Below are 15,532 nucleotides of genomic sequence, written 5' to 3' on the forward strand. Positions count from 1 at the left end.
CTCTAGTAATGTGTGTACTGTTTACTTGGCAAGTATGGGTGGCCAAACCCTTTTTGATTTCCCCCAAAACTGTAACATGGCATGTTTTGTTTGATTTAACAGTGTTTTGTCTTCTTGGTGTATAGGATATTTGTGTTTTATTTCAGCAGTAAATGTGAGAGGGAGAGCCCTATCCAGAAACCAGCAGGTGGCATCAGGTCCTGGTATATGCATTTCCCATCAACTACTATGGATGAACCATATGTGGAATACAGCGTTTTACATTGTACAAATAGCGTCAACAATAAACAGATAGAACAATTTGTGCATGTTTTTTGTATGCTGAACACAACAAATCAATCAAAGAAACAGCTATAATTTACAGTTTTTAATCGAAATACAGGTAAATACATTGAGGACTTCAGTTAACAACAGTACAAAAGCTGATTACTTCTTTGTACAAAGAGGTATCAGTTACACAAAAACAGTACACTAGATATATATTGTAAAAAATGAGACACAAACTCTTCAATGTAATTCAACCTTTTCAAGTGTCAAGAATATTTCAGTCCATGAATGGGATAACTGTATGGCCATACCATATGTCTTTAGTCTTAACCTCTAAATTCACTCTCTCATTCACACTTAACTACCTGGCATTTAGTAACTTCATGAATTATATGCCATGATTGATAAAGTCATGTGTGATGAGCAATAAATAAATTGTATGTTCTGCAAAAAATAGCAGTATGGGCCCAATAATAAAAACTAAAATGGGGCAGTTACACTGTATTGTACTATTTCTGATATCATAGTTAAGGATAACACTCAGTATAGACACCTTTCCTGTGCCACACACTAATTTAAAAGATAATTAAATAATATTCATAGTCAATATTTATCTTAAATTCAGACTAGACATGCAGTATAGTCAACCAGGAAATAATTTAATATATCTTTCCACATCAGTGTGGACCCCTCTCTTAATAAGTTGTTAATATTTGGAGCAATGACAGCGATGGTTGAAGAGATTTCTGGGGTAGGATTCTCTCTTCAAAAGACACAAATAGACGCACCAGTTCACTCTTCGCTCTCTCATCTATCCCCCTTGACTCTTAGTACTTCAGGGTGTCGTTCTTTGCATGTGCCCAATTGACAACCTCTCTGAAAGAAAGGTATGTCGTTGTGGTTCAGACTGAAGACTTTATCATATTCTAGTGTTCCTTCTCATTTGGATCAGGCCCTATAGGTATACTGTAGCCTACTGGGGGGGTAGTAGAGTAACCTACTGGGGGGTAGTAGAGTAACCTACTGGGAGGGGGGGTAGTGGTAGAATAACCTACTGGAGGGTAATAGAGTTACCTACTGGGGGGGTAGTAGTAGAGTAACCTATTGGGGGGGGGGGGGGGGGTAGTAGAGTAACCTACTGGAGGGTAATAGAGTTATTGGGGGGGGGGGGGGGGGGGTAGTAGTAAAGTAACCTATTGGAGGGGGGGTAATAGAGTAACCAACTGGAGGGTAATAGAGTAACATACTGGGGGGTAGTAGAGTAACCAACTGGGGGGGTAGTAGAGTAACCTACGGGAGGGTAATAGAGTAACCAACTGGGGGGTAGTAGAGTAACCAACTGGGGGGGTAGTAGAGTAACCTACGGGAGGGTAATAGAGTAACATACTGGGGGTAGTAGAGTAACCTACTGGGGGGTAGTAGAGTAACCAACTGGAGGGTAATATAGTAACATACTGGTGGGTAATAGAGTAACATACTGGGGGTAGTAGAGTAACCTACTGGGGGGTAATGGAGTAACCTACTGGAGGGTAATAGAGTAACCAACTGGGGGGTAGTAGAGTAACCTACTGGGGGGGTAGTAGAGTAACATACTGGGGGGTAGTAGAGTAACCTACTGGGGGGTAGTGGGGGGTAGTAACCTACTGGGGGGTAACCTACTGGGGGGTAGTAGAGTAACCTACTGGGGGGTAATAGAGTAACCTACTGGGGGGGGGGTAGTAGAGTAACCTACTGGGGGGTAATATAGTAACATACTGGGGGGTAGTAGAGGAACCTACTGGGGGGTAGTAGAGTAACCTACTTGGGGGTAATATAGTAACATACTGGGGGGTAGTAGAGGAACCTACTGGGGGGTAGTAGAGTAACCTACTTGGGGGTAATATAGTAACATACTGGGGGGTAGTAGAGTAACCAACTGGGGGGTAGTAGAGTAACCTACTGGGGGGTAGTAGAGTAACCTACTGGAGGGTAATAGAGTAACATACTGGGGGTAGTAGAGGAACCTACTGGGGGGGTAATAGAGTAACCTACTGGGGCTAGTAGAGTAACCTACTGGGGGGTAATAGAGTAACATACTGGGGTAGTAGAGTAACCTACTGGGGGGTAGTAGAGTAACCTACTGGGGGGTAGTAGAGTAACCTACTGGAGGGTAATAGAGTTATTGGGGGGGGGGGGGGGGGGTAGTAGTAAAGTAACCTATTGGAGGGGGGGTAATAGAGTAACCAACTGGAGGGTAATAGAGTAACATACTGGGGGGTAGTAGAGTAACCAACTGGGGGGGTAGTAGAGTAACCTACGGGAGGATAATAGAGTAACCAACTGGGGGGTAGTAGAGTAACCAACTGGGGGGGTAGTAGAGTAACCTACGGGAGGGTAATAGAGTAACATACTGGGGGTAGTAGAGTAACCTACTGGGGGGTAGTAGAGTAACCAACTGGAGGGTAATATAGTAACATACTGGTGGGTAATAGAGTAACATACTGGGGGTAGTAGAGTAACCTACTGGGGGGTAATGGAGTAACCTACTGGAGGGTAATAGAGTAACCAACTGGGGGGTAGTAGAGTAACCTACTGGGGGGGTAGTAGAGTAACATACTGGGGGGTAGTAGAGTAACCTACTGGGGGGTAGTGGGGGGTAGTAACCTACTGGGGGGTAACCTACTGGGGGGTAGTAGAGTAACCTACTGGGGGGTAATAGAATAACCTACTGGGGGGGGGGGTAGTAGAGTAACCTACTGGGGGGTAATATAGTAACATACTGGGGGGTAGTAGAGGAACCTACTGGGGGGTAGTAGAGTAACCTACTTGGGGGTAATATAGTAACATACTGGGGGGTAGTAGAGGAACCTACTGGGGGGTAGTAGAGTAACCTACTTGGGGGTAATATAGTAACATACTGGGGGGTAGTAGAGTAACCAACTGGGGGGTAGTAGAGTAACCTACTGGGGGGTAGTAGAGTAACCTACTGGAGGGTAATAGAGTAACATACTGGGGGTAGTAGAGGAACCTACTGGGGGGGTAATAGAGTACCCTCCTGGGGCTAGTAGAGTAACCTACTGGGGGGTAATAGAGTAACATACTGGGGTAGTAGAGTAACCTACTGGGGGGTAGTAGAGTAACCTACTGGGGGGGGGTAATAGAGTAACCTACTGGGGGTAGTAGAGTAACCTACTGGGGGGTAATAGAGTAACATACTGGGGTAGTAGAGTAACCTACTGGGGGGTAGTAGAGTAACCTACTGGAGGGTAATAGAGTAACCTACTGGAGGTTAATAGAGTAACCTACTGGGGGGTAGTTTGTTGACTAGTAGTCTGGGGTAGAGGGGTCTTTGGCTGGAAGTAAGTGGGTTGCGGGTATGGGTTTGCAGTGGTTGGAGGTAAGGGGTTTGTGGGGGTCTGCTGGAGGTAGGGGGTAGGGAGTGGGGGTTGGAGAGCTGCAGGGTAAGGTTTTGTAGGTGTTAGGCAATACTAAGAGGCGTGCTGGACCCTGCAGGAGTGGCAGCAGGCCTTGCTGTAGTACCAGTGACTGCACAGGTTCACCTTCAGAGCCAGAGAGCAGTTGGTGGTGGGACGGTCCTGACAGCTCTCATCTGCATGGCAGAGAGACATATATGATATGTTCAATGATATGGAAAAAGTAGCCTTATCACGATCCGAAAATACTGTAATGATAAACCTATCAATTAACTTATTAATTAATCAATCAATGCCTTTTTTACCTCCACAATCTAAATGCTCAGGACCTTAGGCTGTTATGAAAGAAAGAGGTGTACTTAAATAATACAATTAAAAACAAGTGCTTTAAACATGCTGTTTTCCGCGGTTGACTTTTGCCTATGACTAGACTGTAACTCTCCTAAAGTTGCCAGAGTGATTTGCTGCTTACATAACCTGATCCCAGATCTGTTTGTTGTCTTGCTAAGTCCTATGGTCATTGGAGTTGGCAAGACAGCGCAAACAGATCTGGGACCAGGCTTTTGCTTACGTACCTGGGGGTTCAGTGGGACAAGGTTGCAGGGCACAGGTCTGCTTGGCCACAGGCTTGGTCAGGGGGTCACAACCTCTCACGATCTCCCTGCCCTGGTAGCACTTCACGTCTCTCATCCGGACACCCACACCACATGTCTTAGTGCACTGGGGAGTGAACAGACCACACGTCAGCACTATACCAGGGTTATACCAGGGTTATACCAGGGTTATACCAGGGGTATAGTGCTGCAGTTGCGCTGGGGAGTGGCGCTCCCTCACTTTTTTCAATTTGAGAATACACAGAGCTGGTAATTCAAATTCATTCTGATGAATTATAAATAAATTATATTTAATTACCACAAACATTCCATGGAAATTATAGAATGATAAGCTAAATAAATGTGTAGCAGCCTATAAGTAGGTAAATGGTGGTTTCTTCCTTGTATTCCCTCTCTCTGGCAGTGGCGCGAATGATGAATAACTAGGCGTGTGTACCGAGGCCCATTTGTCGGAGGCTTGACCACTTTGAGCGGGCCAAATCTGACGTAACAAGAACAGCCAGAGACAGAAAACTCTGCCAGGGGTTGCTAAAACGGCTGTCCTCAAAACAGTTTGTAATCGACTTGGGGCTCATGTACGACACACTTGAACTCGCCCTACTGTCTGAGTGCTTAGGTTACGGAAACGTACCACCTATATTGCGTATGCAGACAAACTGATCCACCGCATCACACCAACAAGATCTAGGATCCAACTTCACGGCGTGTCTGCCTTGATGTTCATAAGACTCCACGGACCCCCTCTTGCGCAGTCGAACCCAGAACAATATGTGACCACTTGGTTACGGTGCTGTTCTTTCAGCACCACAATTAGAAAGTCACTCAAATCGCTTAAAATAACCTTCATCAAGATCTGTTCCCTACACCGAGTAGTCATACTCATCACTTACTATTATTACAAATAGAAGATGATCACTTCTCACAACGGTGCTCGTATAGTAAAGTTAGATCAAAGCTGAATCAATGTTTCCCAAGATCACAATGATTAATTAGCATTTTACATAACATAACTGAATATAATAGCATATACAGTTGAAGTCTGAAGTTTAGATACACCTTAGCCAAATACATTTAAACTCAGTTTTTCACAATTCCTGACATTTAATCCGAGTAAAAATTTCCTGTTTTAGGTCAGTTAGGATCACCACTTTATTTTAAGAATGTGAAATGTCAGAATAATACTAGAGAGAATGATTTATTTCAGATTTTATTTCTTTCATCACATTTACAGTGGGTCAGAAGTTTACATACACTCAATTAGTATTTGGTAGCATTGCCTTAAAATTGTTTAACTTGGGTCAAACGTTTCGGGTAGCCTTCTGCAAACTTCCTACAGTAAATTGAGTGGAATTTTGGCCCATTGCTCCCGACAGAGCTGGTGTAACTGAGTCAGGTTTGTAGGACTCATGCTTTTTCAGTTCTGCCCTCAAATGTTCTATGGGATTGAGGTAGGGGCTTTGTGGCCATTCCAATACCTTGACTTTGTTGTCCTTAAGTCATTTTGCCACAACTTTGGAAGTATGCTTGGGGTCATTGTTCATTTGGAAGACCCATTTGCGACCAAGCTTTAACTTCCTGACTGATGTCTTGAGATGTTGCTTCAATATATCCACATAATTTTCCTGCATCATGATGCCATCTATTTTGTGAAGTGCACCAGTCTTTCCTGCAGCAAAGCACCCCCACAACATGATGCTGCCACTCCCGTGCTTCACGGTTGGGATGGTGTTCTTCGGCTTGCAAGACTCCCCCTTTTTCCTACAAACATAATGATGGTCATCCTGGCCAAACAGTTCTATCTGTTTCATCAGACGAGAGGACATTTCTCCAAAAAGTACAATTTTTGTCCCCACGTGCAGTTGCAAACCGTAGTCTGGCTTTTTTATGGCGGTTTTGGAGCAGTGGCTTCTTCCTTGCTGAGCGGCCTTTCAGGTTATGTCGATATAGGACTTGTTTTACTGTGGATATAGATATTTTCGTACCAGTTTCCTCCAGCATCTTCACAAGGTCCTTTGCTGTCTGGGATTGATTTGCACTTTTCCCACCAAAGTACGTTCATCTCTAGTCTCCTTCCTGAGCGGTATGGCGGCTGCGTGGTCCAATGGGGTTTTACTTGCGTACTATTGTTTGTACAGATGAATGTGGTACCTTCAGGCATTTGGAAATTGCTCCCAAGGATGAACCAGACTTGTGGAGGTCTACAATGTTCTTCTAAAGCTTCTAAAGCCATGACATCAATTTCTGGAATTTTCCAAGCTGTTTAAAGGCACAGTCAACTTAGTGTATGTAAACTTCTGACCCACTGGAATTGTGATACAGTGAATTATAAGTGAAATAATCTGTCTGTAAACAATTGTTGGAAAAATTACTTGTGTCATGCACCAAGTAGATGTCCTAACTGACTTCCCAAAACTATAGTTTGTTAACAAGAAATCTGTGGAATGGTTGAAAAACGAGTTTTAATGACTTCAACCTAAGTGTATGTAAACTTCCGACTAGGGGCTTTGTGGGATAGTAGGCCTATAAAATGTTAAAAAATGTTACACCCAAAACAACTCCTAAGTCATTTCTTATCAGAAGCTGAATAGTGTAATGCCTATAAAATGTTACACCCAAAACAACTCCTAAGTCATTTCTTATCAGAAGCTGAATAGTGTAATTGTTTTCCTCATGTGGCCAAAACTTAACAGAGCGCGCCACTAGGCAGGATATATGCAAAGATTTTTTTTTAAATAGGCCCACAAGCAAGGCTAATAGTTTTTTATCACCATCTGCTTTAATTCACCCACGAAACAGTCATTCCAGAAGATGTAAAAGCATATTCCCACAGTATGCCTAACTTAGCGTTTGAGCTTATTAAAAATGTACAATATGCGTGGGCATAGGCAGACGTTGCAATTTGAGGATGCATTTGATGCATAGGCCTATTCTAAACTCAACAACAAAAATAAACGTCCTCTCACTGTCAACTACGTTTATTTTCAGCAAACTTAACATGTGTAAATATTTGTATGAACATAACAAGACTCAACAACTGAGACACAAACGGAACAAGTTCCACAGACATGTGACTAACAGAAATGGAATAATGTGTTCCTGAACAAAGGGGAGGGGGGGATGTTAAAATCAAAAGTAACAGTCAGTATCTGGTGTGGCCACCAGCTGCATTAAGTACTGCAGTGCATCTCCTCCTCATGGACTCCACCAGATTTGACAGTTCTTGCTGTGAGATGTTACCCCACTCTTCCACCAAGGCACCTGCAAGTTCCCGGACATTTCTGGGGCGAATGGCCCTAGCCCTCACCCTCCGATCCAACAGGTCCCAGACGTGCTCAATGAGATTGAGATCCGGGCTCTTCGCTGGCCATGGCATAAAACTGACATTCCTGTCTTGCAGTAAATCACACACAGAATGAGCAGTATGGCTGGTGGCATTGTCATGCTGGAGGGTCATGTCAGGATGAGCCTGCAGGATGGGTACCACATGAGGGAGGAGGATCTCTTCCCTGTAACGCACAGTGTTGAGATTGCCTGCAATGACAATAAGCTCAATCCGATGATGCTGTGACACACCGCCCCAGACCATGATGGACCCTCCACCTCCAAATCGATCCCGCTCCAGAGTACAGGCCTCGGTGTAACGTTCATTTCTTCGACGATAAACGCGAATCCGACCATCACCCTTGTTGAGACAAAACCGCGACTCGTCAGTGAAGAGCACTTTTTGCCAGTCCTGTCTGGTCCAGCGACGGTGGGTTTGTGCCCATAGGCGACGTTGTTGCCGGTGATGTCTGGTGAGGACCTGCCTTACAACAGGCCTACAAGCCCTCAATCCAGCCTCCCTCAGCCTATTGCGGACAGTCTGAGCACTGATGGAGAGATTGTGCATTCCTGGTGTAACTCGGGCAGTTGATGTTGCCATCCTGTACCTGTCCCGCAGGTGTGATGTTCGGATGTAATGATCCTGTGCAGGTGTTGTTACACGTGCTCTGCCACTGTGAGGACGATCAGCTATCCGTCCTGTTTGCCTGTAGTGCTGTCTTAGGCTTCTCACAGTACGGACATTGCAATTTATTGCCCTGGTCACATCTGCAGTCCTCATGCCTCCTTGCAGCATGCCTAAGGCACGTTCCCGCAGATGAGCAGGGACCCTGGGCATATTTTTTTTGGTGTTTTTCAGAGTCAGTAGAAAGGCCTCTTTAGTGTCCTAAGTTTTCATAACTGTGACCTTAATTGCCTACCGTCTGTAAGCTGTTAGTGTCTTAACGACCGTTCCACAGGTGCATGTTCATTAATTGTTTATGGTTCATTGAACAAGCATGGGAAACGGTGTTTAAACCCTTTACAATGAAGATCTATGAAGTTATTTGGATTTTTACGAATTATCTTTGAAAGACAGGGTCCTGAAAATTTCTTTTTTTGCTTAGTTTACAATGATATTTAATAGTCTATATTTGCCGGTACAAACTTGAGAAACTTGCGCTCCCTCACCAAAAAGAAATAGCGCTACATCACTGGAACACAACCTCTCACGATCTCCCTGCCCTGGTAGCACTTCACGTCTCTCATCCGGACACCCACACCACGTGTCTTAGTGAACTGAGGAATGAACACAGCAGCACGGCTCTTTGACTCTGTACTGGTATCCCTTGTATAAAGTCTTGTTATTCTTATTTATTTCGCTCATTTAGCACATTTTTCTTAATTACTTTTTAAAACTCTGCATTGTTGGTTAAGGGCTCGTGAGTAAGCGTTTCATGGTAAGGTCTACTACGCCTGTTGTATTTGGCGCATGTGACAAATACAATTTGATTGGATGATTTTGTTGTCTTTAATAGAACACCATCTACAGTGAGCTCCAAAAGTATTGGTACAGTGACACATTTTTTGTTGCTTTGGCTCTTTACTCCATCACTTTGGATTTGAAATGATACAATGAATATGAGGTTGAAGTGGGCGGCAGGGTAGCCTAGTGGTTAGAGCGTTGGACTAATAACCGAAAGGTTGCAAGATCGAATCCCTGAGCTGACAAGGTAAAAACCTGTCGGGTCCTAGGCTGTCATTGAAAATAAGAATTTGTTCTTAACTGACTTGCCTAGTCAAATAAAGGTTGTCAGATTTAATGTGATGATACATAGTCCCACCATTTTAGGGGCCCAAAAGTATTGGTACAAATTCTCTTATGTGTGTATTAAATTAGTCAAACGTTTAGTATTCGGTCCACATTCCTAGCACGCAATGACAACATCAAGCTTGTGACTCTACAAACTTGCTATTTGTTTTGGTTGTGTTTCAGATTATCATCTTGTGCCAAATAGAAACTAATGATAAATGATGCATTGTGTCATTTTGGAGTCACTTTTATTGTAAAAGAATATAATTTGTTTCTAAACAACTCTACAGTAATGTGGATGCTACCATGATTATGGATAGTTCTGAATTAATTGTGAATAATGATGAGTTAGAACGTTACAGCAGCACCAATATCATACCCACATCCCCCCCAAAATGCTAACGTCCCCTGTTATTGTAATGATCAGAGGTTAACATATCTTGGGGGTATGATATTTGTAGCAGGTGAGTGTGACCGACTGCCTTTGTGAACAATGTCATGGTTGAAATGGTATTCACCTCAGACCAGGGCGTGGTGTACCACTTGAAACAGGGCCTCTCGAAGCAGGTGTTCTCGTCCTCTGGCCTCTTACTGGCACCACAAGCCTCGTCGTCGTGGGTCTGGAACTTCCCAGCAGTGATGCCGGCGCACTGCACAATTCTCCACTTCACACCGCGGCCACATGTCGTGTTACACTGAGAGGAAAAAAAGACTGCTCTCAGCTAATGAATATCGAACCAAGAGAACGTCAAGAAAACATATATAGAACATCAACAGTACATTGGGATAACATTGTCAAAACATCAAGAGAACACCAGCAGAACATCAAGAGAACATCAAGGTAACATTGTCAAAATAGGACGCAAACAGATCATTAAGAAACCATATATAGAACATCATCAGAACATCAATAAAACATCCGACAGAACATCAACAGAACATCAACAAAACGACCCAGTTGCCTTACACTCTCCCAGTCCTGAGTGAGCCAGTGTGGGGCACAGTCCTTCTCCCCACAGGGGTGGATTGCCAGGGGCTTATTCTCCGGAGAGCACTGGGATTCAGGCACCACACGGCCCTCTGGTGTCTTACAGTACACGTGACGTACCATCTTCCCCTGGCCACACGACCCAGAGCACTGCAGAGGTCACAGTTTCAACGGGGATGACACGGCAATAACACATAGTATTACTGATCCAGAGAAACAGCCAGTGCAATCACTATTTGTATCAGTCATCAACGTACCATAGAAATGTAGTAATGAGTGGAAGTAGTGTACTCACCGGCCCCCACTCTGACACAGTCCACTGGCGCTCGCAGGGCGGGCCTGTGCAGTTCTTGGTGTTAAGGGGGCGGGTCAGGGGATCACATGACTTGGTTTCATCTGAACACCTGACCTCCCGGGTCACCTGGGCCCTGCGGCCACACTTCGCTGGACACTGTACAGGAAAGAGGAGAGAGGACACACTCACCTTCAATATCACCTACAGTTGCTCAAACAGTAGGATGCAACAATCTAGCTACTATAGTGTTCCTACTCAGTCATTTCTGTACCTGCCATTGGAACTACCATGGCAAATACAACACACACACACACACACACACACACACACACACACACACACACACACACACACACACACACACACACACACACACACACACACACACACACACACACACACACACACACACACACACACACACACACACACACACACACACCCAACCCCTGTCCCACCATCCACTCCCACAGTATAGCTCCACCCACCTCAGTCCACTCGGCCACCTCCCATTGGGGGCCACAGGTTGGGCTCTTACAGGCGCGGCGCTCCAGGGGCCTCTCCAGCTCTGCCAGGGTGCAGAGGTCACTGTACACAGAGCTGTCCAGCCCGGGGGACAGCATCTTCCAGCAGCGCACCAGACGGAACTGGAAGCCCTCACCACAGGTACGAGAACACTCACTCCAGCTGCTCGCCTCCCACCTGAGGGGGAGGGGATGCAAATAGAGCAGAGTTCAGGCACAATTAGATATCTTCTGAAGTAAATGAAATTGAATATTAAATAAAATGGTAATGGCCAAGAGGCAAACATTGTTCTCAAAGAACTTTGCATCACTTCAAGAATCGTCCGACTGGTAAACAGTCCTTTAAGTACTTTCTCAGTGTGTTGTTTTCTGGTGCATACCTGGGCTGACACTCCCTCCCAATGCAGAAGTCATGAACAGGCTCAGGTCGGGTCATAGTGTCACAGTGCATGTCATTCACCTCAGCGCCGTCGTAGCGAACACACATGGCAAAGGACTTTGACACTCCTGCAGCAGAAATTACAACTTACAATTTCATAACTAATCCATACATACTGTGTGTGTGTGTGTGTGTGTGTGTGTGTGTGTGTGTGTGTGTGTGTGTGTGTGTGTGTGTGTGTGTGTGTGTGTGTGTGTGTGTGTGTGTGTGTGTGTGTGTGTGTGTGTACCTATAGAGCAGGTGGAGGAGCAGGGTTCCTGAGAAGACAGTTTCCAGCGGTACATGTCTGCAGGGCTCAGCTTCAAGTTCTTCTGCAGGAACCTCTGATTAGTCCTGTCAAACACAACATGACAATAAGGTTTTCACAATGTTTCCCACTGTCAAACAAGACATGACCAGGCCTTCACAGTAAACCCACTGAACCCCAGATCTCTCTCTCTCTCTCACACACACACACACACACACACACACACACACACACACACACACACACACACACACACACACACACACACACACACACACACACACACACACACACACACACACACACACACACACACACACACACACACACACACACACACACACACACACACACACACACGGCTGATTCACCTCACCCTCCAAATCATAACAGCCAGCGACATTCTGTTTTTCATTAATTCACATAAAAGTTACATGAACATTCTTGTCATATCACTGGCGGGTTTTTTTATAGCCAGAGCAGAGATGTTTATTTGAAAATACACAGGAACTTTGAATCATTCTTAACCGGCATATCTCAGTGCAACTGTGACTAATTCCTGCACATTTATCCCTAGAGGTGACTACAGTCTGACAGTATGTTTCTTCCCAGTCATATTTTTCACTTTGCCGCAAATACCTTGAATTATTTGCTTTTAAGTGGGCAGTATCCAATTTTTTCTCCTCCTCCTCCTCCTTCCCTTCCTCCTTTTCCTCTCATCTGTCCCCCTCCTTCTCCTCCTCCTCCTCTCCTTCTTCTCCTCCAATCCGTTCTTCTCCCCAGGGCAGGGGAAGACAGGGTGTGTCATGTGATGTGTTTTATGGGGCTCTGGCAGGAGAACTGGCAAAGCGGTGTTTGGACACAGTGCAGGGAAGCCAACATGAATTATAAATATGATGGAATGCTACCCCAGCCAGCCCTGCGCTTTGGCTGTCTCCTCTTCATGTGATTCTTTGGCTGTCTCCTCTCCATGTGATTCTTTGGCTGTCTCCTCTCCATGAGATTCTTTGGCTGTCTCCTCTCCATGTGATTCTTTGGCTGTCTCCTCTCCATGTGATTCTTTGGCTGTCTCCTCTCTATGTGATTCTTTGGCTGTCTCCTCTCCATGTGATTCTTTGGCTGTCTCCTCTCTATGTGATTCTTTGGCTGTCTCCTCTCCATGTGATTCTTTGGCTGTCTCCTCTCCATGTGATTCTTTGGCTGTCTCCTCTCCATGAGATTCTTTGGCTGTCTCCTCTCCATGTGATTCTTTGGCGGTCTCCTCTATGTGATTCTTTGGCTGTCTCCTCTCTATGTGATTCTTTGGCTGTCTCCTCTCTATGTGATTCTTTGGCTGTCTCCTCTCCATGTGATTCTTTGGCTGTCTCCTCTCCATGTGATTCTTTGGCTGTCTCCTCTCCATGAGATTCTTTGGCTGTCTCCTCTCCATGTGATTCTTTGGCTGTCTCCTCTCCATGTGATTCTTTGGCTGTCTCCTCTCCATGTGATTCTTTGGCTGTCTTCTCTCCATGAGATTCTTTGGCTGTCTCCTCTCTATGTGATTCTTTGGCTGTCTCCTCTCCATGTGATTCTTTGGCTGTCTCCTCTCCATGTGATTATTTGGCTGTCTCCTCTCCATGTGATTCCTTGGCTGTCTCCTCTCCATGTGCTTCTTTGGCTGTCTCCTCTCCATGTGCTTCTTTGGCTGTCTCCTCTCTATGTGATTCTTTGGCTGTCTCCTCTCCATGTGATTCTTTGGCTGTCTCCTCTCCATGTGCTTCTTTGGCTGTCTCCTCTCCATGTGCTTCTTTGGCTGTCTCCTCTCCATGCGATTCTTTAGATGTCTCAAAAAGAAAAAAGAAGTAAGGGATGGATGGGGCCAGAAGCCAGCCTGGAGCACATTCCATTCCCCCAGCCAGCCCAGCCAGCAGCATGGGCCCTTTTCCTGACAAGAATATCCAGCCCTTTTACATGCCCCTCTGCTCCGGGCCTTGAAATGACTCGCTCCAGTAGGGCCGGGACGATACCAATATCGCGATACGCGTCAGTATCGTGGTAAGGAAACAAAACACGAAGCAAATTTAACTTCTTTAGGAAAACAGCCTTAATGTTGGAAACAAACATCATTATGTTGTCATCCACAGTCACATGTAAATATTTTCCAAGCTATATTTTACAAAGCAGGCTTTTAAAGGACCAAAGAGTTAGGTCTGCTTCGTGTTTTCCTTTTTTCCATGGAAAACATATTGCGATACTGGTATCGTCACAGCTCTTCACTTCAATCCTTACTTAGAGAGAGAAGGACTCCCCACTGGGCACAGACGTCAATTCAACATCTATTCCACGTTGGTTCAACGTAATTTCATTGAATTGACATGGATCAACGTTGATTCAACCAGTGTGTGCCCAGTGGGTCTGTAGTGTTCACTCTAACCCCTCAGCAGCAGCATCACTAAGTGAAGAGTATTAGAGGTGGAAGAGGAAGACCATAGGGGTTGTGGATGGGCTTCTGAAGTGGAATTGTTTGGATGGGTTCCTATACCAGATAGCAAGCTGACGTTGGGCCAACATTGCCTCTTTACTTCTGCTCAACATTGTGTGGATCCCTCCTTACTCTACCTGGTTCTGTTGGTGCGATTGTTGCTCCTCATCCCCGTCAGCAGCGTCCTGTTGGGGAACAGCAGGTCCCCAGTATCATTCCTCCGCGGGCCCAGACTGAACTCCCCCAGAGAGCTGTTGAGGGGGAACAGGCCTCCCAGCTCCACACTGCTATAGTCCACCTCCAACGAGAACACTCCCTCTCCCTTCGTCAGGAGCTGATTGGTTGAGATGTTAGTGAGCAGCTCATCTGGACCAATCTGCTCGCCCAGCAAGACTCTCCAGATGAGGTTCTCTGAGTCTGGCCCCTCCTCTAAAGGCCTGCTGGCTGCCGGGGCAGGGACTGCTACACTACCTGTGTGACTGCTGTTGCCGTCTGTTGGGATAACAAGAGGGGCGTGGAAAGATAGAGAAATTATTAAAGTGGGAGAAAGCCTTATTCTAAGTCGCACCAGAGGTGTTTCCTGGTCAGGTGGTCAGGAAAAACTCCTGGTGCTTCTTTAATAAAAGAGGAGTTTTATGTGCAGTTTGTGCACTACAACAAAACAGCACACAAAGCCTTTCAACATATTCCTTAAGGCAGTAGAGGGCCTCGGTCTCACCCAATGGCCAAACTCCCTGCATAGCTGACCCACAGTCTAAGTGGAAGGGCTGTCTGAGAGCTTGGTACAGGCAGGTCGGCCTGCACTCATTACCACTCATGTTTGTGATGCAGCCATTTAAAAAAAGGAGAAAATGCCAGAGCTCTCTGAATTTTTCATCTCCCCCAGCTCCTCTTTGTATATATTCCTGTGAATAATGCAGGACTCCAAAGGGCCAGCAGCGAGGACTCTCTTTTTTTTTTTAAACAACATTTTATCTCATCTGATATCTGAGTGGTGAACTGATTTATATGGTGATACATACAGTAGTTCAGGGGGAGAACTGCACAGTCTGCACGTCGAGAACTACTCTCTCTCGCTCCCTCTATCCCTTTCTCCCACCCTCCCTCCCTCCCAGTTACCTGCGTTAATCACTTGTGCATTGGGGTAATGTATAATTAGGATTATTTGTGT

General features: G+C 45.4%; 1 protein-coding gene across 2 annotated transcripts in view; it reads right to left on the reverse strand.

The window, feature by feature from the left end:
* Window positions 1–3,301: 3,301 nt before the first annotated feature.
* Window positions 3,302–15,532, reverse strand: part of adamtsl2 (ADAMTS-like 2) — a 35,784-nt gene continuing 23,553 nt past the window's right edge. For both annotated transcript variants that reach the window (XM_071353581.1, XM_071353583.1), the window contains 9 exons: window positions 14,499–14,853; window positions 11,883–11,986; window positions 11,595–11,721; window positions 11,179–11,392; window positions 10,691–10,846; window positions 10,375–10,545; window positions 9,926–10,102; window positions 4,256–4,400; window positions 3,302–3,856 (listed from right to left, as the gene is read on the reverse strand). In XM_071353581.1, coding sequence (XP_071209682.1) covers window positions 3,735–3,856; window positions 4,256–4,400; window positions 9,926–10,102; window positions 10,375–10,545; window positions 10,691–10,846; window positions 11,179–11,392; window positions 11,595–11,721; window positions 11,883–11,986; window positions 14,499–14,853 — 1,571 coding nt within the window. In that variant the 3' untranslated portion in view covers window positions 3,302–3,734. The remainder of the gene's footprint in view (window positions 3,857–4,255; window positions 4,401–9,925; window positions 10,103–10,374; window positions 10,546–10,690; window positions 10,847–11,178; window positions 11,393–11,594; window positions 11,722–11,882; window positions 11,987–14,498; window positions 14,854–15,532) is intronic.

Source organism: Salvelinus alpinus, chromosome 19, assembly GCF_045679555.1.
Source record: "Salvelinus alpinus chromosome 19, SLU_Salpinus.1, whole genome shotgun sequence".
NCBI classification, from domain to species: domain Eukaryota; kingdom Metazoa; phylum Chordata; class Actinopteri; order Salmoniformes; family Salmonidae; genus Salvelinus; species Salvelinus alpinus.